This window comes from Apodemus sylvaticus, chromosome 20 (genome assembly GCF_947179515.1).
Source record: "Apodemus sylvaticus chromosome 20, mApoSyl1.1, whole genome shotgun sequence".
Lineage (NCBI taxonomy): Eukaryota > Metazoa > Chordata > Mammalia > Rodentia > Muridae > Apodemus > Apodemus sylvaticus.
In genome coordinates, this window is record NC_067491.1 from 3743371 (window position 1) to 3769044 (window position 25674).

Below are 25674 nucleotides of genomic sequence, written 5' to 3' on the forward strand. Positions count from 1 at the left end.
AGAGAGACAGAGGGACAGAGAGGGACACACAGAGAGAGAGAACTAGGTAATGATACTTTGTGTAATAGAAACAACAAATGCTATACAATATTTTTAAAGCAAGATCCAGAGACTGGGAAACCTACTATGTCTTGAAGAAATTACAGGGATGCTAGATACAAAACAGAGTATTTTTTTTTAAAAAAATGATTTAGTTCATTAATTGTATGTGTTGAACCAACCCTTTGTTTCAGGGATAATGCTATCTTGGTTATAGTGGATAATATTTTTAACATATATCTTCATTTTATATACAGTTAGAGATGCTGTATGTATGTGTGTGTGTGTGTGTGTGTGTGTGTGTGTGTGTGTCTGTTTTGTCTTTATATGGTTTTGTTAAAGAGTAATAGATTGGAGTGATACTGGTTTCATAGAAGAAGAATTGGTCTGATGTGCAGGTTATATATCTTAGTCCAAACCTGAAGTATTGTAGTTTATCTGGGGTTTAGGAAGGAGTATTAAAGGGAGGATTAAGCAGAATCAATCTGATAGTCTCTGAAGTAGAATGTGCAGGATCTAGGTTCAAAATCCTAAATACTGTTTACATCACAGGTGTGATTAGTAGAGTAGGTCACTGTATGTGAAGCCCTGGCTAGATCTGAGGGCTTGGGAATGGGTCATGGAGGATCATAGAATTCCCCTGACTAGACCCATGAGAAGCAACAAAATTATAAAATTTAAATCTTTAAATATTTTCTCCCTTTATTCCCTTGGCCATAATCCCAATTTATTAACATGAATTTAAATTCTTACTTTCTTATTTGTGATATTTATGTGTCTTTGAAATTATTTACATCTCTCTGCATTGATATAATTTGTCTTATTTCTTTGGCACTTAAGTTTGGATTTATTTTTTATAATTTTAGTTGATTTATTTGTTTTCCATGCAATATATGATATATATGATCATAATCTTTCACCCAACTACTCCTAGATCTTCTCTACATCTTATCCACCAAACTTCATGTTCTTCTCTTTCTCCCTTTCTTAGTTCCCCAAACAAACAAAAGCAATATATAATCATTTGGAATGTAAACAAAGAATATGGAAAATAAAAATATTTTAAAAAACCAAACAATACAAAAAATATCAAAACAAAGCAAAAAGCACTCATGAAGCTTTTAGATATGTCAGGTATGGATCCATCTCGTAGAGCGTGCCTTAAATCCAATTTTATAAAATGGTTGGTTACTTCCATAACATTTGTGCCACTATTGCACATCTTGAGGCACATTGCTATTATGGGTCATAAGATCATAGATACTGATGATTAGTTTTCCTTTTGGTAGCACACAGAATACCTTCCAGAACCGTGGATGTTAGTAAGTAGGGATGAAGCTTTTAGTTTGCTTTCAACCTTATTTCAGCATATTCAATGACATAAGTAAGTTGTTTCTTCAGCAATAGGACCTTACCATCGGGTTGTTGGGGATAACCAATAGACTTGTCAATAGCCTATGATGTTGAGGGGGAAATTAAGGAACCCCTTTGGAGAAGATTCAACAAGATATAAGTCATTCCTGGCACTGGAGGCTTTATTCAGTAGCATAATGTGGCTACGTGGGGCATCGTCTCCCACATTATTTGGTATTCCATTTAAATTCCTTTCATAGTTAGGAGGCTTCTGCAGTGGTAGGTTTCCATATGATATGCCACCTTCTTTCCCAATTAATCCTATTCTTATTTCCCATCTATCTCTTTATAATGCTAAAGAATGAGTTCCATCAGGATAATATCTGGGTGAAATATTGACTGTCATTGCAAAGATTAAATCTGAAAGGAGATAATAAAGAATCTGTTTTATTACAACTTCTAGTTCTTTGATATAAATGCAATTCTCTTTACAGAGTCGCTGAAAGCCTGTTTCACTTGCTTGTTCCTTAAGGTGTAAATGAAGGGATTCAATAGAGGTGCAACAGAAGTAGTGAGGACTGAAACTCCTTTATTTATGGCCACTTCATCTTTAGCTGATGGCTTGATGTAGATGAAGATGCAGCTTCCGCAGGTGATGGAAACCACAATCATGTGGGATGAGCAAGTGGAAAAGGCCTTTTTTCTTTGCTGTGCAGAAGGGAATCTCAGAATTGTTCTGATGATGTATGTATAGGATAAAATCACACAGATTAGGGTAATAATGAGTGCAAAGACTGCCACAAGTATAACCATCTGTTCTATTACCCATGTGTCTGAGCATGAGATCTTTAGAAGGGGACCTGCATCACAGCTGAAATGATCAATAGCATTGGAGTCACAGAAGTCAAGTTGGAGGCCCATGCTAAGGGGTGGAATGATAATCATTAAGCCAGACACCCAACATGTGATGACTAGCAAGGTACACACCCTGGGGTTCATGATGGCCATATAATGAAGGGGTCTGCAGATGGCCATATAGCGATCATAGGACATAGCAGCCAAGAGAAAAAATTCAGTTGCTCCGAAGAGAATAACAAAGAATATTTGACTTGCACAAGCATTATAGGTAATGGTATTGTCTCCACTTGATATACTGTATAGAAATCTAGGAATACACACTGTGGTAAAGGAAACTTCTAGGAAAGAAAAATTTCTGAGGAAAAAGTACATGGGTGTTTTAAGATGGGGATCCACCAAGGTGAGGATGATGATAATCAGGTTTCCTGTTACACTCAGCATATATGTGAGAAATAGGAAGATAAAAAGCAGAACTTGAAGTTGTGGGTCATCTGTTAGTCCCAGAAGGATGAAGGTTGTTATTGTTGAGTGGTTTCTCATTACTGACCTTTGAAATGAAGATTTTATAAAGTCACAGTTAGTAAAAAGTCTAGCAAAGGGCTTTGGATACTGATGCCACCAAGCCAGCCTATATTTATGTTTTAAGTATATATCATAGTAAGTATTGCCATTGCCTGAATTTCCAAATGAGCAGTGAAATGTTTCTTAAGGACTCATGTTATTGTAAAAGAACCCATTCTGAAGAACTGTCTGTTACTCGTAAGGATGCCCAGATGTAGTTAATTATTATTAAGATAGGACTTACAGATAATGCCACCCAGCAGGCACAGAGAACATTATACTAAGACAAATTCTGGATCTTGGAGGCATATAGATATCTAAGAACATAAATTTGTTTCAACTCTTACTACCTGAATATTGCTTTAAGTATAAGATGTTTCTCTCCTGGAAAAAAAAATTAAGCAACAGAGATGACAGCAGATTTCTTTGCATACGCAAGATAATTGGGGTACATTTATTTTATCTATAGTGAAAATGCTATGTTCAACACACTTGTGGAAGGAATATACTCATGTGCTTTTGTTATATATTTCTATTAGTGGATCCTGATCATTTACTTGAAAATACAAGTGATCTAGTGGGGAGGAAAGGAAAACATGGAGCTCCTAAGGAAGGGGAGGTAAGTGGGTAAAATAACAATATAGATCCCTGGAAAATACACAAGGTATCATACTATTAAATATTTACCTGAAAAAAAACATAATGCATATGCTTCAGTTTATAAATATGTAAACATAGTTTAAATAAAATTTTCTCATGTGAGCTGATAATGCTCTTCAAGAGTCAAAGACCACATTACTATTCAGCCATTAGAAACAATGAATTCATGAAACTCTTAGAGAAATGGATGGAGCTGGAGAACATCATACTAAGTGAGGTAACCCAGTCTCAAAAGATCAATCATGGTATGCACTCACTAATAAGTGGATATTAGCTTGGAAAACTGGAATATGCAAAACATAATCCACACTTCAAATGAGGTACAAGAAGAACGGAGGAGTGGCCCCTAGTTCTGGAAAGACCCAGTATACCAGTATAAGACAAAACCAGAACAGGGAAGTGGGAAGGGATGGGTGGGAAAATAGAGGGAGGGAAGGGGGCTTATGTGACTTTTGGGGAGTGGGGAACCAGAAAAGGGGAAATCATTTGAAATGTAAATAAAAAATATATCGAATAAAATTTAAAAAAAAAAAATCTCAAACCAGACATGAGAAGCCTTCTATTCAGTTGTTGACAACAGCTGTCTAAGGGACTTCAAAAGTATATATTATTGGGTAACCTTGGCCCCAGAGATAGAAAGAAAGCACTTCCTATTCCTGAAGATACCATAACCTTCAAAAACAGGCCCAGAAGCCCTGATCTGGAACTGACCAAAACCCACCATGCCTGAGGATTGGGTACCAGAAGTTACTATACAAGCTTTAAAAGGAAGGAGGCGAGTAATAGTCCTACTCCGCTATGATGCTTATGAACCACATCAATGACCAGCACAGCACAATAGCCCTATGGACACAGTAGTGATACATATATCCTGACAATGACAAACTACTTTCTAATTAAACTTATCTATTCAACAAGAGAGATATCATGCATGCTATTGGTAACCTAGCTGACTACTCAGTGGTAGTGAAATCATGGTTATTGTTGGAGAATCTAAAACCACCAATTTACTAAATCACCATAATCCCCAATAACAATCTATAAAGTTATTCATATACTTACAAATAAATGCAGTCTTCACAACTCATCAAGGAAACTTCTCTTTGCAATAGATGAAGACTACTACAGAAAACTACAACCAAAAAGCATGTAGAGTGTGGAACCCAGTATATATATGGGGCCTCCTCTACCATTGATGCCAGTCTCTTTTGTTTAGTGTTGAAGAATCTTTAGGGAAAGCTCCGTATAGATTTCATCACTTGCCATGTTTCTTTGGGGTTTGTTTGTTTGTTTGTTTGTTTGTTTGTTTTTATCTTTCTTTTACTTTTTTCCTATATGCCTTCAATTACTCTAGCATTAGGCACTTGCAATTCTTGATGTTTTTATATGTTCTTGCCTCTATACTTGTGTGTGTGTGCATGCACAAACACACACACACACACACACACACACACACGCATGCACATGCACATAAACAGTATTTTGACCGACTGATTCCTATTAGTTCTTTAGGGCTCCCCTGGGACATTAAATCCTCAATAGAAACTTTATGTAGCCTCCTATAGAATGTAAATTTTTCTATGTGTATGGTTTCAAGGTTGACCACTTTGTATACTGACCAACAGATGCTTATCCTTAGGAGAGATATTTCTCATTCTCCTAGAGTTCAGTAAAAGCCCCCTTTTTACAACAAGTGGAAACCATCACAGAAAAAACAAAATTAGACACAAAGCAGACATCAATTAAGTAATCATGGTGTGGCCCAGCTCTAGTGAATAGATACATGACCACAGTTACTACAATTACAGCTCAAAGAACATCATGGAAAAGGGAATGTAAATATTGGAAGAGGAATAGTACCAAAAGTCTTCTATAAAAATGTTCTTTCTGAAAATGTCTCCACAAATAAGACTGGAGCAATGGTAATATCTATGGCATGTTAAAGTGGAAGGGGAAAAACTTTCTAGAATTCACTGTTAGACAAAGGACTACATGCTCTATCTTTTGATGCTCTTGAAACTGCCTGGTACAGAGAACACATTTCATAATTTTATTAATTGCATGAGTGACTAAAACTTAAATTTTATTTTAAACTTTTAAAAGTATTTTCAAATACTACTCATAAGTAAAAGGCTCCTGCTGCAGTGTTAGGAAAACTTAAACTGATGTTAATTCCAACATAGTGTTTTTGAAAAAAAGAAAAACAATTAAACTTTTGTTTAATTTATTCTCGTACCGATGTTCTAAAATAGTGCTCCCTGTCATACTGATACTTCCACCACCTTTATTATTACAATTAGAAAGTATTTAGTTAAATGGATTTTTCATAGAGTATTGGATTCTATTCCTTATGCCAATATTTGAATGTTCACTTAGCTGTCCATTTTTTCACTATTCTATATCTACTTCAGTGAGTAGTGTTTCTAGAAATAAAAATTCTTTACATAGAGATAACTAAACAAACCTATTTTGAAAAATGGAAAATAATGTCACCCTGTACACATTGTTCAAAAAGTAATAAATTCTGAAAAGCTGTTATTCAGTTTTTTGTTATCTTACCTCACCACTATAAACTAGTAATGCATAAAAAACTGTTATTATAGTCTAATTATTCAATTAATTACCTATCACATTTTAAGGCTAAAGTCACAATCCTGCTATATTAGTGAATCACAGTCTTTTGCAGTAACTGGGATCAGTTACAGCATTCACTATGAAATAACTGAGTAAGAAAAGTTTAGGATTTTAGGAAGGTTACTTTTTTTTTTTTTTTTTTTTTTTTTTTTTTTTTTTTTTGGTGCAGCCGGTATGACTTGAGAAGTGTAATCATATTTAAATATGTTGCAATACAAAATAGCTTAGATAATTGGAACCAAACAGTAAACATATATTCTGACTAATCAGATTTCTATCAACTAATGTTATATTAAAGAGTCTAATTCTTTGTCATTTAAAATAGAGAAATTAGCAAAGAATAATGATTCTCAGAATTTGTGTTTGAGAAAGCAACCTATGAAATGAGAGAAATATTTTCAGAGCACAGATTGAAAAGGACTAATCTCCAGTTGTCAAAACCTCAAAAATTCATTTTGCCAATGGACAAATGCATGAAATAGACATTTCAGAAAAACACAAGTCAAAACTATGACTGGATGTTACGTCATACTTACTAGGATACTAGTAACAATACAAATATACACTATATGTGGATATGCAGAATTTGGAACCTTATACAATGTTAATAGGAATCAAGTACAGGAAATACTATGAAAGCTCCTTAAAAATTAAAGCTAGAATACAATCTAGCAATACAATTCCTTGCCAAATACCCAGAAGAGTGAATTAGTTATCAAGTAAATATCTGACTTCTATGAGCATTGTAGTGTTATTCATAAAAGATAAGCTATAGAAATAACTTAAATATACCCCAACAGATAAATAGTATAAAATGTAGCATAGACCTCCAATGGAGGAGTATGAGATCTGGAAATACCACAATATGCAATAAGGATGGACCTGAAGGACATTTTTATGGGAGTTATCCAGCTAGAGAAGAACGAATAAATCCATATAAACAAGGTATCTGAAAAATGCAAACCCACAAATTCAGAGGGAGAGAATGCTTGAATGTCAGTGACCCCAGACATTTAGATATTAGCAAATATTTGGATATTGGGGTGTTGTTCAATAGCTTTAAATTTTTATTACAAGGATGAGTAAGTTAGGATCTGCTGCGCTTTAATATTCCATGATTTATAATTTCTTAGTGTAAACTGAAAAACATTAAGAGCAGTGTTATCATGTCAAGCTGAATTATAGAATTATAAACAAATAAAAACAAGACTGATGATGAAATACAAAAGAACTCGTTTAAAGGATACATGTGTTTTTATGTCTTCATTGTTATAGTGGTTTCGTGGAAATTTATAAATGTCCAAGCCCATCAAACTGAGTTATATCTATCTATGTAACTATCTGTCTGTCTGTCCGTAGTACTTAAATAAAACTGTGAAAAATAATGTATACATTAAAAACTATAGCACTACTTAAATGAACTGTCACTTCCTTAATTATTTACAGGTTGTGACAATTCCACACAGTGGCATTAGTTCCTACATACATTGTTCTGTGTCTCTTGTGAATAAGCTGTTATTCAATCCTATCTGCAGTTACCAGCATCATTTACAAAAGTTGTATGCAAATGGATATTATTCCAGAAGCTCAGAATACCCAAAATATAATTCACAAGGCACATGAAGCTCAGGAAGAAGGAAGACCAAAGTGTAGATACTTCAGCCCTTCTTAAAAGGGGAACAAAATCCCCATGAGAGGAGATACAGAGACAAAGTGTGGAGCAGAGACTGAAGAAAAGACCATCCAGAGATCCATCCCATGTACAATTACATCCAGACACTATTGTGGATGCCAACAAGAGCCTGATATACCTGTCTCCTGAGAGGCTCTGCCAGTGCCTGACAAATACAGAGGTGGATGCTCTCAGCCAACCATTGGAATGAACACAGGGCCCTCAACGGAGGAGCTAGAGAAAGGTACCAAGGAGCTGAAGGGGTTTGTAGACCCACAGGACAAACAACAATATGAACCAGTCAGTAACCCCAGAGCTCCTAGGGACTAAACCACCAGCCAAAGAGTACACATGGAGGGATCCATGGCTCTAGCCACAAATGTAGCAGATGGCCTTGTTGGACATCAATAAGAGGAGAGACCATTGGTCCTGTGAAGGCTAGGTGCCCCAGTGTAGAGAAATACCAGGACAGGAAAGCAGGAGTGAGTGGGTTAGAGAGCAGGGGGAGGGGGAATGTGATAGGGAGTTTTCAGAGGGAAAAGAGGAAAAGGGATAACATTTGAAATGTAAATAAAGAAAATATCTAATTTAAAAAAGAAAAGTTGTATGCTACTTATTCTGAATCTCCCTCCAAATAGGTTTGGCTATATAAATTATTTCCCCCTTTCTATTTAATCCTTTCCCAAACTTTAAATTTAACAAGTTTTCTACCTCTTTTAATTCTTTGAAACAATTATTTTTAGTATTTGTAATTTCTGTCTGAGTGAGTACATTGTTCCTACATCAGAAGATAGAGTCCTTCAGTTTTCCTATCTTGCAAGAATTTTATCTTCTCAGAAATCTTTTAGTAAGTACAGGATAGGAAACGTTGCGATAAGGGTCCTGCTTACCTTGTAACCTCGGCTCTCCATGGTCTTCCTGAACCCCAATATTCCTTTGCCTAGCTCCGGGGGCATAATGCTGGTGTGCATTTGTTACATGGAATGATCCAATCTGACACCCTCTTGGCTCTAGTCTTTAGAGGAGTGAAGAACGTCTATCCTTCTTACATGAGAAGATATTGCTTTATTTTATTATCCCCCCCCCCTTTAACTATTGGGAAATATGAAAATTTCAAATGGGTTATCTACTCTGGTTTCTACTTCTTGACTAACAGTTGGTTAGACTTTCTATCTTAGAACTTATTTAATTTGTACTAAAAAATCTGCCAGTAATTATATTTTATTCTTTACCATCAGTTTCCAGGCATGCCTATAGTTGACTAAGCTATTAAATATGTGTAATTCTGTAAATAATATTATCAAAAAGTCTCATAGAAGTTGATTCTAGAGAATTAGTCAGCACTCATATATTTTCACAAGGAAATAGAGGAGTAAGTTTTGATAGTAATGAAAAATTAGAAACTAGACTATTTGAAGTATCATTCTCAAGAGTATCATGAAACATTAGTGTATGAAAATCAGTTAGGCAAGAAAATGTTTGCCAGTCAACCATGATAAATCATCTATGTCCTCCATCACTGCATTCCTATGTCATGAGTAGTCATCTAAATGATATGTATTCACAATAATTGAGACACAGATGAAGGGCTGTTATTTGTTGCTCCTTTTACCTGCATTAAATTTCTCATTTTGTTGATGTCATTTCTTATTTCTTAGGGATCTTTTTCAGCAAAAGAAAAGGCTGGGCTTCTGATTATGGAATGATATCCACTCCTACTCTTCATCCAGAATTAATTATTTATAGTGATAGTTAAGATAACATGAACATTTATATAACCTGCAAGTACTGTCTCCAGGGTTCTTACTATATCTTCATACTTGAATGAAATGATCATGTCCCCCAGGAGATAACAATTAGTTTGTTATACAAATGATGTTTTACTTACTGTGTGCTTAAAAATATTTCTGCAAATAATGTCAGCCCTCTGGGTGTGGAAAAATAAAATCTTTCTTCTTAGAGACATGAGTCTTATAAATCCCATAGGGAACATAAAGAACAGTTCAGTTCCTTTTCAAATGATTATCCCAGGAAGTGGATACTTATACAGAAAACTTGTGGGATTGTTGCTGTTCTGGTAGAACTTGTACTGAAATGCTGGCCAAGCATACCAGCCAGTGTGAAACATGTCTACAGTTCCCAAAGGTTTTCAAAAAATGGAAGTTTTTTTTTTTTTTTTTTTTTTTGGATAATACTTAGTTCCCTGAGGAATGGTTTTAGTGATACTCTCTCTGACCAACCAATATCCATCACTTTTACAACTATATTTTGTCATTATTAATTGTAATTTCATTGTGTTAAATAATACATTTAGTTATCTTTTCCTTGGGTGATTGTAGCCATCAACACTTTTATGTTCTGTAAAATTTTGCTTTTTTTCAGGATATTATTCAACTTGTTGTCTTTTCAAGTATGCATTCATCACTTAGAAGTTTTTATTCAAGGGACATTTATGTATTTTTTCTTAATTTCTTATTTGCTTTACTTACTGAAAAATAGCTTTGTATGCCCCTAACACTTTTTTTATCCACTCATCTATTAATGAGCATGTTGAATGTTTGCAGTTGGGGTAGGTGTAAATAACACTGCTATTATAAGCCTGGACATAGTAAGGTAGCATGTGTGCAGACTTGAATCCCCCATGTACACACACACACACACACACCTGCGGCAGTCTGAAGAGCAACTGACTAGAGTCATAAGAACAGGTGAGGTGGCCCTTCTCCTCTCCTTACCGGCTGCAAGAGGGGAGGCAAGCACTGGGCAGCCCAGCAGAGCTGGCCCTGGTGGAGGGAGCACTAGTGAGTCAGTGCTGTGGGTCTGAGTGTGACAGAGCTGGCACCACCATGTGGTAGAGTGGGGGGTGATGATATGCCCCCTTGCCCTTTGCCACCTGAGGTAGTCAGGAGAGCTGGCCCCAAGATCATGAGAGCAGGGGAGCTAGCCCTGCCTCTGAGGAGCTATAGTATTCAGGAGAGTGGGCCCTGCACCAAGCCAGGACAACATAATGGCGCCTGGATGGTGAATGTTAACCAGCTCTGAGGGTGTGAGAGTAGAAAAACTCTCTCAGCTTCTCACAGGCTGAAGCACTTGGGAGAGTGGGCTCTGTGCCTTGACTGGGCAGCACAATGGAGCAGGCTCTTGTGTGGCTGTGGGTGAGCTGGCCTGAGGGAATGAGAGTGGGAGAGCGACCCTGCCTCTGCCCATGGTGGCGTTGTATGGCCTAACCAGAAGATCATGCCTGGAAGTGTGGACATGGGGGAGCTGGCAGGATGACCAGCTCACCTACCATCCAGGCCAGATCCAGGGCTTTGAACTGGCCTATCCCCAAACCTACATCACCTGTCAACTGTTGGGGCACATGAAAGAGTTAGTCCTACTGATGCAAAGCCGAGGTACCTCAGTGACACAGGGCCACAACAGGATAACCAAGAGAGTCCCATGAAGATCCAGCATTGATGGTGTCACAGAAGCCAGAGATCTGGAACCTGACCAATAACTCATTTTAATGAACATTTGCAAGTAAAGATGTATAAGCAGAGGGGTATGCTGTGAGACACACTGTGACACACTACACCTTCCATAAGATGTTTTCTATATTTTGTTTTGTTTAATTTTTTTTTTTGTTTCTGGTTGTTATTGTCTTCTGTGGGGAGTTTGAAAGGGTGGAGAGCAGATATGAGGAAATTGGGAGGTTAATAGAACTGGGATACATGATATAAAGCTCCAAAGAATCAATTAAAAGTTAAAAACAAAACAACAAAGGAAAAACCTGGGCATATAGTTCTTATATAGGCAAAGGTTTCATTATTTTTAATAATTTTAAATTAATATATTTATTATCAGGAGCCATAATGGGACAAACTAATAACTAGCAGGTGATCATCCTGAAATGGCCTGCTTCAGATTATTATATAATCTGTGACAGGTGAACCCTTATTAAGCAAGGCTGTAAGGGACATGCTTTTAATATGCTTTTCTTGTTATTATTAAACATATATTATAATCAATAAGTAGTAGCACACCCCTTTGGAGCAGATCTCTGCAGATCCACGAAGATGTTACAGTGATGCTATGTAGACAAATAGATGACTTAAGTTTTAATGATTATCCTATAAGAATTCCTAAAATTATATCTGTGATTTTCAAGCTCTTTTATAATGGGACTGCTACTAGATCCTTTTCTGATAGTCAAAACTGCAATTAGAACTCTGCCAGTCTACCAAGTGTCACTAATTAATTGCTCTTAGATGATAACCAGACTTTCTCCTATTCAGAGCACATTCCAAGAGGTTGTAAAGCAATTAACCAAAGGTCATAAAAATGGAACTAGGATTTATTATAGGTGCTAGGACAGAAAATAAAGTACTGACTGGGTTTATCTATACAAAACTTCACTAATAACTTAGTTATGGTTTTTACACCTTCAGTGAACCTGTGGAGCAGAGACAGGTGATGTTTAGCTAGATAATTACTCTTAATGGATATGCACGTAAACATTCTCTGTTGTAAACTTCTATTTCAATTTATGATTTGCTTTTTGTGTGAACTTGTGATGAACTTTGTAGCATGTGATCATGCATTCTGAAAGATATATAAGTACTGAAGACAAAGGAGAAAGGGCCTCCCTCTCTCTCTCTCTCTCTGTCTCTCTCTGTCTCTCTCTCTCTCTCCCCCCCACACACACATGAAGAGTTAGAGTAAAATATTTTCCCTTTTCCAACTTAGACTAGAATCTCTTTTTGCCTTTCTCCACTTAAAGTAGAATGTTTGCCTTTCCCCACTTAGACTAGAATTTTTCCTTTCTCCACTTAGGATGTTTCTGTTTTTCCCCTTAGATAGCTTTCATAGGAACCCTTTTACAACTTAGTAATAAATGCTATAATAACCTTTCTTTTTTTTTACTCAATAAGACTGTATTTTAAATTTTAATATTTTCTTACACAAGTAATATTAGGTAATATTTTCTTTTTTTTCTTTTTTTAATTGATATATTTTTATTTACATTTCAAATGATTTCCCCATTTCTGGGTCCCCACTCCCCACAAGTCCCATAAGCCCTCTTCCCTCCCCCTGTTCCTCCATCTACCCCTTCCTGCTTCCCTGTTCTGGAATTCCCCTATACTCTTGCACTGAGTCTTTCCATTTTTCTTCCTGTGACTTCCAACTAGCAGGCTGAAAGTTAGAGCCCAGCAGTTCCTGCTGTGATAGAACAAAGGCCACATTGCTTAATCCTCCACTGTTAGGGCTGCAGGTGTTAATCACCTAAACCAGCAGTCTTTCACCCTCAGAAAGAGCAACAAAGTTTTTAGGACTTTTTAGAAGTTATCATCAGCATTTCAATACAGAGCCAGAAAGCCCTGAGACCCTCAAACTAAGTCCTTCTCCAGGCCAGGAGGCTCCAGGCAAAAATATAAGTATTTATCTTCTTAAAACTCTCACTGTCTCTCCTACTCTCTCTCAACTTCACAATCTATTATTCTTTACTTATATACATACACACACATATACATACATGTGTGAATAAATATGTAAATACATCCTACTGAATCTCTTTAGAGTTGCTTGTATGTTGAACTGACTAATTGGTATTGGATTAGCAGTTAGGGAGTTTATTCCTTGGAAAGAGTAATTCTCCATCTCACAGTAGCTGATAATTGCCTATCACTCCTCATCTAGGAGTGGGTTTCCATGGGATTTCCCCCATCCAAGTTAGTATGGCATTTCACTGTTCAGGTCTCGCTTAGACAGTCATTTGTTGCGATTTCATGGATGTCACTCTTCTGTCAGATCTAGAAGATACAATCTAATGACAGGCTTCTTGGTCCTCTGGCTCTTATACTCTTCCCGCCCCCTCTTTCAACATGTTCCTTGACTCTGAAGTGAGGGAGTGGTTTAGCAGATTCATCATTTCAGGCTGGGCAACCCATGACCAGTTGCTCAATTATTTTGATAATTGTGACTTTCTGTAATGATCTCTGTCTTCCTTAAAAAGAAGTTTCTTGTATGTAATATTTACCTATTTATCTATAGGTATAAAGTTAAACATTTAGAAATTCTAAGTGTTTATGACAGCAGCAGGTGTCAGTTCAATCAACAAACTGGTGATCCAGAGGAAGCTGGCTAGGTTTATGTACTATAATCTTTCTCTCAATTTTCTTTAAATGACAGAATTTTGTTTCAATTTGTAGATGAATAAAACACCATTAAATTTATAAAAGTTTCTTCTAATTATATATTATTTCTTATATTTTCAAGTAAAAATTTTTACTGTTTTAAACTATTTAATATATTTATTGCACTTCATAAAAATTTGTTTTCACATTTTTATACATGACAATGTATCACAGTAACATTGATCCACCTGTCGCCATTTATTGTCCTCTCTTACTCCCATCAACCCTCTTCCCCTTCCCTACTTTTTATCCTTTTAGTTTTGAGATTATAATTACATCACTTCTCCCTTTTCTTTCCTCCACTCAAACCCTTACATAAACTCCTCCTTACTATCTTTCAAATTCATGGTCTCATTTTTATTCATTGTCATTACATACATGCATATATATACATGTATGTATGTATATAAATATATATATATATTCTATTACATTTAACCTTCTCAGTCTGTATGTTACTCAATTAAACAAAAAATAAAAAATAAAAACAATTCTTCTAAAAAGAATGATCTACTTGTTATACAATAATTTTTATTTTTCATATTTTTGAGATTAGCGATGTGATAAATGACTTAAAATAATTTTCAACTTATTTAATATAGTTAAGATTAGATATCTCAAAAACTGCATGATATTGGTACAATGTCAGGCAAGCAGATCAACGGAATAGGATTGAAGACCCAGAAATGAACCCACACATCTATGGTCACTTGATCTTTGACAAAAGAGCTGAAAGCATCCAGTGGAAAAAAGATAGTCTTTTCAACAAATGGTGCTGGTTCAATTGGAGGGCAGCATGCAGAAGAATGAGAATCGATCCATTCTTATCTCCTTGTACTAAGCTCAACTCCAAATGGATCAAAGACCTCCACATAAAACCTGACACACTGAAACTAATAGAAAAGAAACTGGGGAAGACCCTTGAGGACATGGGCACAGGGGAAAAGTTCCTGAACAGAACACCAATAGCTTATGCTCTAAGATCAAGAATTGACAAATGGGACCTCATAAAACTACAAAGTTTCTGTAAGGCAAAGGACACTGTCAAAAGCATAAAACGTCAACCAACAGATTGGGAAAGGATCTTCACCAACCTTAAATCTGACAGAGGGCTAATATCTAATATATACAAAGAACTCAAGAAGGTAGAACCTAGAGAACCAAATAACCCCATTAAAAAGTGGGGTACAGAGCTAAACAAAGATTTTTCACATGAAGAACTTCGGAGGGCTGAGAAACACCTCAAGAAATGTTCAACATCATTAATCATTAGGGAAATGCAAATCAAAACAACCCTGAGATTTCACTTCACACCAGTCAGAATGGCTAAGGTCAAAAACTCAGGAGACAGCAGGTTCTGGTGAGGATGTGGAGAAAGAGGAACACTCCTCCACTGCTGGTGGGATTGTAAGATGGTGCAACCACTTTGGAAATCAGTCTGGAGGTTCCTCAGAAAACTGGGCATGGCACTTCCGGAGGACCCTGCTATACCACTCCTGGGAATATACCCAGAGGATTCCCCAGCATGTAATAAGGACACATGCTCTACTATGTTCATAGCAGCCCTATTTGTAGTAGCAAGAAGCTGGAAACAACCCAGGTGTCCCTCAATGGAGGAATGGATACAAAAAATGTGGTATATTTACACAATGGAGTACTATTCAGCCATTAGAAACAATGAATTCATGAAATTCTTAGACAAATGGATGGAGCTGGAGAACATCATACTAAGTGAGGTAACCCAGTCTCAAAAGATCAATCATGGTATGCACTCACTGATAAGTGGATATTAACCTAGAAACTTGGAATACCCAAGAAATAATCCACATATTAAATGACGTCCAAAAAGAGCAGAGGAGTGTTTCCCTGGTTCTGGAAAGACTCAATGCAACAATATAGGGGAATACCAGAACAGGGAAGTGGGAAGGAGTAGATAGAGAAACAGGGGGAGGGAAGAGGGCTTACGGGACTTGCAGGGAGTGGGGACCCAGAAAAGGGGAAATCATTTGATGTGTAAATAAAGAATACATCGAATAATAAATAAATAAATAAATAAATAAATAAATAAATAAATAAATAAATAAATAAGATTAGTTATCTCTAAGTATAGATGTTTAGTTTAGGTAGTATTCGACTTGATTTACTAATATTTTTTTAAAAACTTGTCTCAATTTGTTTCCTATATAGCTGAGAATGACTGTGAACTTCTGATTCTCCTGCCTCTGTCTTTCAAGTGATTGGATTTCAGATGTACACCACAATTCACTGGAAGTCCAGACTTCCTGAATGCTATGCAAACATTTTATTCTCTGAGCTATATCTTCCCCATACCCTCTTCTTCCTTTACTTGCAAAACAATTCATTGGGAAGTTTGTTCAGTGTGTTTTGATCATATTCATTCTTCCCCATTTCCCAACTCCACCACTCACCTTCCTGTCCAGCTTTGTGAATTTTTCTCCCATCAAGGTCAATTTATGCTAAGCAAATATTCCTGGGAGAGCGATCTTCTGTTGTGGCATAGAGACTTATGAGGGCCCACACTTTTATAGAAAGTTGACCCTTTCTCTACTAGCAGTATTCAATTCTCAGTAGAGCCTCCTTTCTACATACTGGGATATGGTCTGCTTTAGATGTGCACAGGTCTTGTACAAGGTGTCACACTCCTGTGATGTCATCTGTGTAATGTCCCTACTGTGTCCAGAAGACACTGTTTCCTTTTAGCAATCTACCACCTCAGGCTCTTAGATCTTTTCTGTCCCAAGGTTTGTATTATAAGATCTATATTGGGCTGTATGTCCCTTTAATTTTAACCTAATTGTGATTTTATATTTAAATTTAGTTTTTTATAATATTGGTTTTCAATTCCCTTTTCATCTCAGTCTTCACTGATATGGGCAAATGAGTCACATTTAAAGTACCTTTTGATATAATTCAAATAATATCTCCTCCTATATTTGTAATTTTGTACTTATTTTGAATATTTATTTTATATTCTTAATCTATTTTGTTTTCTTTTATCACTCATCCTATCATATATATATATATATATATATATATATATCACTTTTTGAATAGTTACTCAAGAGTTCTAACATACAGTATAAATCTATGTCAACTTCAAACTACATTCTACCTACGTACTTGTGTAGAATGGCATCTTATACTCTGACTTCTGACAATAATGTACTACATTTTATTTATTCATATTTTTGTTGTTAATAAGTTGTTACTATTATTTATTTGAATAAGTATTTGTTTTTCTGGTTCATTAAAAATGCTTGACTGAAGACATGGTTCAGTGGTTAAGAACACTTACTGCTTTTGCAGAGGACCAGAGTTGGAGCTCCATGGTGGTTCACAACTGTATAACTCTAGTTCCAGGGTACCTTTTTGGGCCTGAGGCATGGATGTGTACATACAAAAATGCAGGCAAAACCCTCAAAGATAAAATAAAGTCACTATATATCATAAAAGATTTCAAAGAACTCATTTATTTAACTTTTCTTGTCCGTTATTCAGCAACCTCTCTTCCTTAGAATGAAGTCTCTGACCTATGTTAATATTCCTCCTGCTGGAAGAACACCTTACGGCATTTTTGCTAGATCAGCTCCATTGATTACAAATCCATCCAGGTTTTGTTTGTATGAAAAAGTGTGTTTTTCTAACCCTTTAAAGAATAAATAAAACAGAACTTAGTAGCTTTTCTTTATCTTTATTTTTTATTTGATTTTTATTGGATATTTTATGTATTTACCTTTCAAGTGTTATCATCTTTCCTGGTTTCCCCTCTGGAACGCTCTTATTCAATCTCCCCTCCCCCTGCTTCTATGAGCGTGCTACCCAACCCACCTACCCACTCCCACCTGGCATTCCCCTACACTGGAGAATTGAACCTTCACAGGACCAAGGGCCCCTCCTGCCATTGATCCTCTTCTCTGTTTTTTTGTTTTGTTTTGTTTTTGTTTTAGTTTTAGTTTTTTTATTATTCCAGAAGAAGATAAGAATGGCTCTTTCTATCTCTGTGAGAAATTGAGTTGAAATTTTGATGGGAATTTTTTAATTTATTTTTTATTTTCTATATTCTTTGTTTACATTCCAAATGATTTCCCCTTTCCTGGTTCCCCCCTCCCCATAAGTCCCATAAGCCCTCTTCCCTCCACCAGTTCCCCAATCAGCTCCCTCCCACTTCTCTGTCCTGGCAATCGCCTACATTGCTACATCAAGCCTTTCCAGGATCAGGGCCTTCTCCTTCCTTCTTCTTGGGAATGATTTGATATGTGAATTGTGTCTTGGGTATTCAGAGCTTCTGGGATAATATCCACTTATCAATGACTGCATTCCATGTGTGTTCTTTTGTGAATGGGTTATCTCACTTAGGATGATACTTTCCTGTTCCAACCATTTGCCTAAGAATTTCATGAATTCATTGTTTTTAATTGCTGAGTAGTATTCCATTGTCTATATATACAACATTTTCTGTATCCATTCTTCCATTGAGGGACATCTGGGTTCTTTCCAGCTTCTGGCTATTATAAATAAGGCTGCTATGAACATAGTGGAGCATGGGTCCTTATTGCATGCAGGAGAATCATCTGGGTATATGCCCAGGAGTGGTGTAGCAGGGTCCTCCAGAAGTGTCATACCCAGTTTTCTGAGGAACCGCCAGACTGATTTCCAGGGTGCTTATACCAACTTGCAGTCCCACCAGCAGTGGAGGAGTGTTCCTCTTTTTCCACATCCTTGCCAACACCTGCTGTCTCCTGAGTTTTTAATCTTAGCCATTCTGACTGGTGTGAGGTGAAATCTCAGGGTTGTTTTGATTTGCATTTCCCTAATGACTAATGATGTTGAACACTTCTTAAGGTGCTTCTCAGCCACTCGAAGTTCTTCAGCTGAAAATTCTTTGTTTAGCTCTGTACCCCATTGTTAATAGGGTTATTTGGCTCTGTGGAGTCTAACTTCTTGAGTTCTTTGTATATATTGGATATTAGCCCTCTGTCGGGTGTAGGGTTGGTGAAGATCTTTTCCCAATTTGTTGGTTGCCGTTTTGTCCTTTTGACAGTGTCCTTTGCCTGTCAATTCTTGATCTTAGAGCATAAACTATTGGTGTTCTGTTCAGGAACTTTTCCCCTGTGCCCATGTCCTTAAGGGTTTTCCCCAGTTTCTTTTCTACTAGTTTCAGGGTGTCTTGTTTTATGTGGAGGTCCTTGATGTATTTGGATTTGAGCTTAGTACAAGGAGATAAGAATGGATCAATTTGCATTCTTCTGCATGCTGACCTCCAATTGAACCAGCACCATTTGTTGAAAAGGCTATCTTTTTTCCATTCAATGGTTTTAGCTCCTTTGCCAAAAATCAAGTGACCATAGGTGTGTGGGTTCATTTCTGTGTCTTCAATTCTATTCCATTGATTTACCTGCCTGTCACTGTATCAATACCATGCAGTTTTTAACACTATTGCTCTGTAGTACTGCTTGAGGTCCAGGATACTGATTCCCCCAGAATTTCTTTTACTGTTGAGAATAGTTTTAGCTATCCTGGGTTTTTTGTTATTCCAGATGAACTTGAGAATTGCTCTTTCTGATTCTATGAAGAACTGAGTTGGGATTTTGATGGGAATTTCATTGAATCTTTAGATTGCTTTTGATAAGATGGCCATTTTTACTATGTTAATCGTACCTATCCAGGAGATTGGGAGAGATTTTCATCTTCTGATATTTTCTTCAATTTCTTTCTTCAGAGACTTGAAGTTCTTATCATGCAGATCTTTCATGTGCTTGGTTAGAGTCAGAACAAGGTATTTTATATTATTTGTGACTATTATGAAGGGTTTTGTTTCCCTAATTTCTTTCTCATCCTGTTTATCCTTTAGTAGAGAAAGACCACTGATTTGTTTGAGTTAATTTTATATCCAGTCACTTTGTGGACGTTGTATATCAGCTGTAGGAGTTCTCTGGTGGATTTTTGGGGGTCACTTAAGTATAATATCATATCATCTTCAAATAGTGATACGTTGTCTTCTTCCTTTCCAATGTGTATCTCTTTGACCTCCTTTTGCTGTCTAATGGCTCTGTCTAGGACTTCAAGTACTATATTGAATAGGTAGGGAGAGAGTGGGCAGCCTTGTCTAGTCCCTGATTTTAGTGGGATTGCATCAAGTTATGTTTTCTTTCCCATGCATTTTCTCATTAAAATGTGCTTTGAATTTACCTGTTTGCAAACCTGTCATTCTTGTTCCTGGGTTTTAATTGTTGTAACTGGGAGCTTTCCATCCATGTGTAAGTTCCCTGAATGACGGCTCTGAGACTTCTATGTATGAATACATGTCAAGGCCAAAGGTTTTGGCTCTGTTCTCCATCTAGCACACATCGTTCTCAGTTTTGCAGGCAAATGAATGGATGGAACTAGAAAACATCCTGAGTGAGGTAACTCAGACCCAATGGTTTTGTTTTTTTTTTTAATGATGAAAATCTGAAGGAGTTTGTGATACCATAAGAAAAACAACAACATCAACTAACCAGACACCCCAGATCTCTGAGGAACTAAACAACCAAAAAAAGAGTACATATGGAGCAACCCATGGCTCTAGATGCATATGTAGCAGAGGATAGCCTTGTTGGGCATCAGTGGGAGAAGAGGCCCTTGTTTCTGTGAAGGCTTGGTGTCCCAGTGTAGGGGAATGCCAGGGTAGGAAGGCAGGAGTTGGGTGGGTGGGTAGGGGAGCACCCTCATAAAATCAGGGGAGGGGAGGGAATAGCGACTTTCAGGAGGGGAAACTGGTAAAGGGGATAACATTTGATATGTAAATTAATAAAATATCCAATAAAAACACAAAAGGAAAAATCTGTCTTTTAGCTTTGAACTTCTAGGCTGTGACTTTCATAAGTGCAGTTTTTTGTTGTTGTTGTTGTTGTTGTTGCTTTGGTTTATTTTTTTTGTTTGTTTGTTTGGGTTTTTTTTTTTTTTTTTTGCTTACCCATAAAGTTGCATAACAGCTGACTCTCCAAAGATTAATTATTAATAATTTGATGCTGACTTAATTTTATCATAAAAAGTTGCTGATAAAACAAATTCCTGATTATGAATGCCTATGTCTTCCCGTATTGCTTTTGACTTTATTGTTTAAGCCAAGTTTTCTCACTAAACCTGGAACTCACCAATTCCAGGAATCCTCCTCTCAACCCCACCTCCATCTATGAGGCAACCTGGTGCATACCATCACACCTTGCTTTTTACACAGATGTATGGATCCAAACCTAGATCTTCATGCTTGAATGAAAAACACTTTACAAACTGAATCATTTTCTCAGCTTCTAAATGCCTTGCCTATATGTAATTTTGTTCATTGTATAGATTATATATGGTGAAAAATGAGATGAAGTAAAAAGTAAAAGATCAAGTGCTTGCTGACAGGAGCCTGATATAGCTGTCTCCTGAGAGGCTCCAAAAGAGCCTTACCAATACAGATGTAGATGCTTGCAGTCATCCTTCAGACTGAGTACAGTGACCCCAATGGAGGAGTTAGGGGAAGGACTGAAGGAGCTGAAGGGGGTTCCAAACCCATAGGAGAAAAACAATATCAACCTACCAGAACCCCCGAGAGCTCCCAGGGACTAAAGCACCAACCAAAGAGTACAAATGGAGGGACCCATGGCTCCAGCTACATATGTAGCAGAGGATGGCATTATCTGGCATTAATGGAAAGAGAGGCTCTTGGTCCTATGAAATCTTGATGCTCTAGTGTAGGGAAATGCTAGGACTCCTAAGGCAGGAGTGGGTAGTTGAGGGGAGCACCCTCATAGAGGCAGGGGGAGGGGAATGGGATAGGAGATTTCCGGGGGGAACCAGGAAAAGGGATAACATTTGAAATGTAAATAAATAAAATAACTAATAATTTTTTAAATAAAAGATCACTTCTACCACGATAATAAATTATTGGAATAGTCTATTACTTGTGGAGGGAAAATTAGACTTTTAGGGATGTATGTCAATGTTTGTGCATACTGAAGTGGCAATAGGACAGAAATTCCTACACAATCACAAAATGGACTGTAATCAACTTTGTGTTTTCTTGTATTTTCCTTCTCTTTGAATGGAGTCACAATGTGCCCTCTAAATGCATGTACATATACACTTTGATAACTTTATGTGTAACTTTAATTCTTTTATTTATATTTATTGCAGAAGGTGATAAAATAGACTAGCATCTAAATAAATACATTTGTGGATATACAAAACTGTATAACTTGGCATCATAACAGGCCATGGCATTTGGTTTGCAAAAAAGTTATAATCATTAAGATCTAACTGATAATGGAATATAAGTAAAAATCACACAAGCAATATTATTCAAAATTTTACCAGTATCTCCAAGATAAGCATCTTATCTGCTGTGTTTCATTTCAAACTGTTACAACTCATTAAACAGAAAATAATAGAAAAAAAAGGAGATACTTCTGTATAAATGAGCCCCGGCAGTCTACTAATGTAGAAACAGCATTTTGTCTGTGTTTTTCCCCATTTTCCTAAATTGGAGTTGAAATCTTCAGATAAACTTTGCTCTTCAAGAGGATAAATTTACATTTAGTCTCTTAATTTCCATTTACCTTCTCTTATTTCAAATTCTCTTTCTTGTTTGCCTATAGTTTATATTCATTTACTTAACCTTTTCAGTTTTTTCACACTTTAAATTTTCATTTTATATTTCTGCTTACTTTCTTTATCCTACAAAGTCAACTTACATAATTTTATTTTTATCAATTAGTTCAATAAAGAATTTATAATCAAATAAAATATTACATAATTTCTGTTTTATAATGACACTAGATTAAAATATATTTACATGGAATGTTTATCATTCCATGTAAGCACAGGGAAATTAATCAGAGCTTCAGATTGTTCTTGTTCATGAGAATACTTATTTCTTTAACTCACATAGGAAATACATGGAGATCACCACATTGACCTGTGATTCAGATCATGCTGAAAACCAAGAAACTAAAAATCGAATCCCTTATCCAGTATCCAGTCATCATAACTTCTCTCCCAAGACAATTAATCTTCTTAATGAAACACAGGAGTTAAGAGACTCATTAACTATGGGACCAACCTTGGAACACTATTTTCATTTTCTTAGCTACTTCCAAAAGTCATTATCTTGACTATGAGTGTGGGGAAAGAAACTTCTGTAAAATAAACAATAGAAAGATGAAAGACAAAATTGCAATTGTACTAGTAGAAATAATCTGAACCTAAAATCAGGACAACAAGGGACCCTTAGAGATCATGATTTTCTACTTAAAATATTATCAGTAAAAATAAGGTATTTTTATTTGAATAATGTTATTTAATAAGTAGTACCAGAGAATAAAATAAATTTCGTACTTTTATTTATATTTTCTTTGGAAAAATAAATTTAGAAACTTCAATATATATCATCTTAAATTTCTATTTATTCTCTTTTGTTCCACCTTATTAGTAAGTATAAAACATTTTAATAGACGTTGAGAAAGAGTCTATGTAGAAAAGGGCAGAGGTTTTCTTCAGCTCTGCCTTCAGAGGTCCACTTTCCTATGATCACGTTAATTTCTTGGATGAAAAGAGGATCCTCTGCATCATGGTTTTGAAGGCTTGCTTTACTTGCTGGTTCCTCAGTGTGTAGATGAAGGGGTTCAGGAGAGGAGCCACCGAAGTGTTGAGCACAGCTACTCCTTTGCTTAAAGTCACCCTCTCCCTTGCAGGGGGCTCAATGTACATGAGGATGCAGCTGCCGTAAGAGAGGGAGACAACTATCATGTGGGAGGAGCAAGTTGAAAAGGCCTTTTTTCTTTGATTTGTAGAAGGAATTCTCAGAATTGTCCGGATAATATTTGTGTAGGAGAGAATAATTAATGTCAAGGTGACCATGAGTGTTACCACAGCTAACAAAAATGCCATGAGTTCTAGAAAGTGAGTGTTTGAGCAAGAAAGCTGCAAAATTGGAGAAGAGTCGCAAATAAAATGGTCAATTATGTTGGAGGCACAGAAGTCTAACTGTAACAGAAGGATGATTGGTGGGAAGATAATCATGAATCCTGCAAACCATGAGCTAAAGACAAGAAGAATGCACACACGGTTGTTCATGATGGTTGTGTAGTGCAGAGGCTTGCAGATGGCAACGTAACGATCATAGGACATGGCAGCCAGAAGGTAAAATTCTGTCACTCCCAAGAAAATGAAAAAGAATAGCTGAGCCACACAGCCATTGTAGGAAATAGTTCTGTCTCCTGTCACAATCGTGACAAGGAATCTGGGAATGCAGACGGATGTGAATGATATCTCTAGGAGTGAGAAATTGCGCAGGAAGAAATACATGGGTGTCATCAGATGGACATCTGAGAGGGTGAGGGTGATAATGATGAGGTTCCCAGTCACACTTAGCATGTAGGTAACAAGAAGAAATGTGAAAACCACAATCTGCCACCGTGGATCATCTGTTAGTCCAAGAAGAATAAAATCTGTCACTGCTGTGGAATTTCTCATCATAGTCTCTGCTTCTAAAGGCATTTCCTAAATAGATAAAGAAATAAGAAACCAACTTTGCTAATAAAGAAATGAATTTGTTACCTGTGTCTAGTTTATTTTACTCATACTGTCCATCAGATACATCTATGATGTCATAAATGTCAAGATAACTATGTCTCCTTTGTAAAACTGGATATTGTCAATCCTGAACATCTATGCCCCAAATGCAAGGGCACCCTCTTTTGTAAAAGAAACTTTATTAAAACTAAAAGCACACATTGCACCTAACACAATAATTGTGGGTGACTTCAACACTGCACTTTCCTCAATGGACCGATCAGGAAAACAGAAACTAAACAGGGACACAATGAAACTAATTGAAGCTTTGGACCAATTAGATTTAACAGATATATATAGAACATTCTATCCTAAAACAAAAGAATATACCTTTTTCTCAGCACCTCATGGTACCTTCTCCAAAATCGACCATATAATTAGTCACAAGACAGACCTCAACAAATATAAGAGGATCGAACTAATCCCATGCCTCCTATCTGATCACTATGGAGTAAAAGTGGTCTTCAATAGCAACAGAAACAACAGAAAGCCCACATACACGTGGAAACTGAACAATACTCTACTCAATGATACCTTGGTCAAGGAAGAAATAAAGAAAGAAATTAAAGACTTTTTAGAACACAATGAAAATGAAAACACAACATACCCAAATCTATGGGACACAATGAAAGCAGTGCTAAGAGGAAAACTCATAGCCCTGAGTGCCTCCAAAAAGAAAATGGAGAGAGCATACATTACCAGCTTAATGACACACCTGAAAGCCCTGGAACAAAAAGAAGCTATTTCGCCCAGGAGGAGTAGAAGGCAGGAAATCATCAAACTCAGGGCCGAAATCAATCAAGTAGAAACAAAGAGAACCATACAAAAAATCAACAATACGAGGAGCTGGTTCTTTGAGAAAATCAACAAGATAGATAAACCCTTAGCCAGAATGACCAAAGGGCACAGAGAAAGTATCCAAATTAACAAACTTAGAAATGAAAAGGGAGATATAACAACGGAAACTGAGGAAATCCAAGAAATCATCGGATCCTACTACAAGAGCCTATACTCAACACAACTGGAGAATCTGGAGGAAATGGACAATTTCCTTGACAGATACCAAATACCAAAATTAAATCAGGACCAACTAGACCATCT

The 25674-nt window shown here is 36.5% G+C and overlaps 2 protein-coding genes across 2 annotated transcripts; both read right to left on the reverse strand.

Moving 5' to 3' along the window:
* Positions 1-1851: 1851 nt before the first annotated feature.
* On the reverse strand, positions 1852-2790 carry LOC127671209 (olfactory receptor 6C2). Its single transcript, XM_052165940.1, has one exon. The coding sequence runs from the start codon at positions 2788-2790 to the stop codon at positions 1852-1854; it is 939 nt and encodes a 312-aa protein (XP_052021900.1).
* A 20739-nt stretch (positions 2791-23529) lies between these two features.
* Positions 23530-24725, reverse strand: LOC127671201 (olfactory receptor 6C75). The gene is made up of 2 exons (XM_052165929.1): positions 24693-24725; positions 23530-24480 (listed from the first exon to the last, which is right to left on the reverse strand). The coding sequence occupies exon 2, from the start codon at positions 24475-24477 to the stop codon at positions 23530-23532; it is 948 nt and encodes a 315-aa protein (XP_052021889.1). The 5' UTR covers positions 24478-24480; positions 24693-24725.
* Positions 24726-25674: the final 949 nt, after the last annotated feature.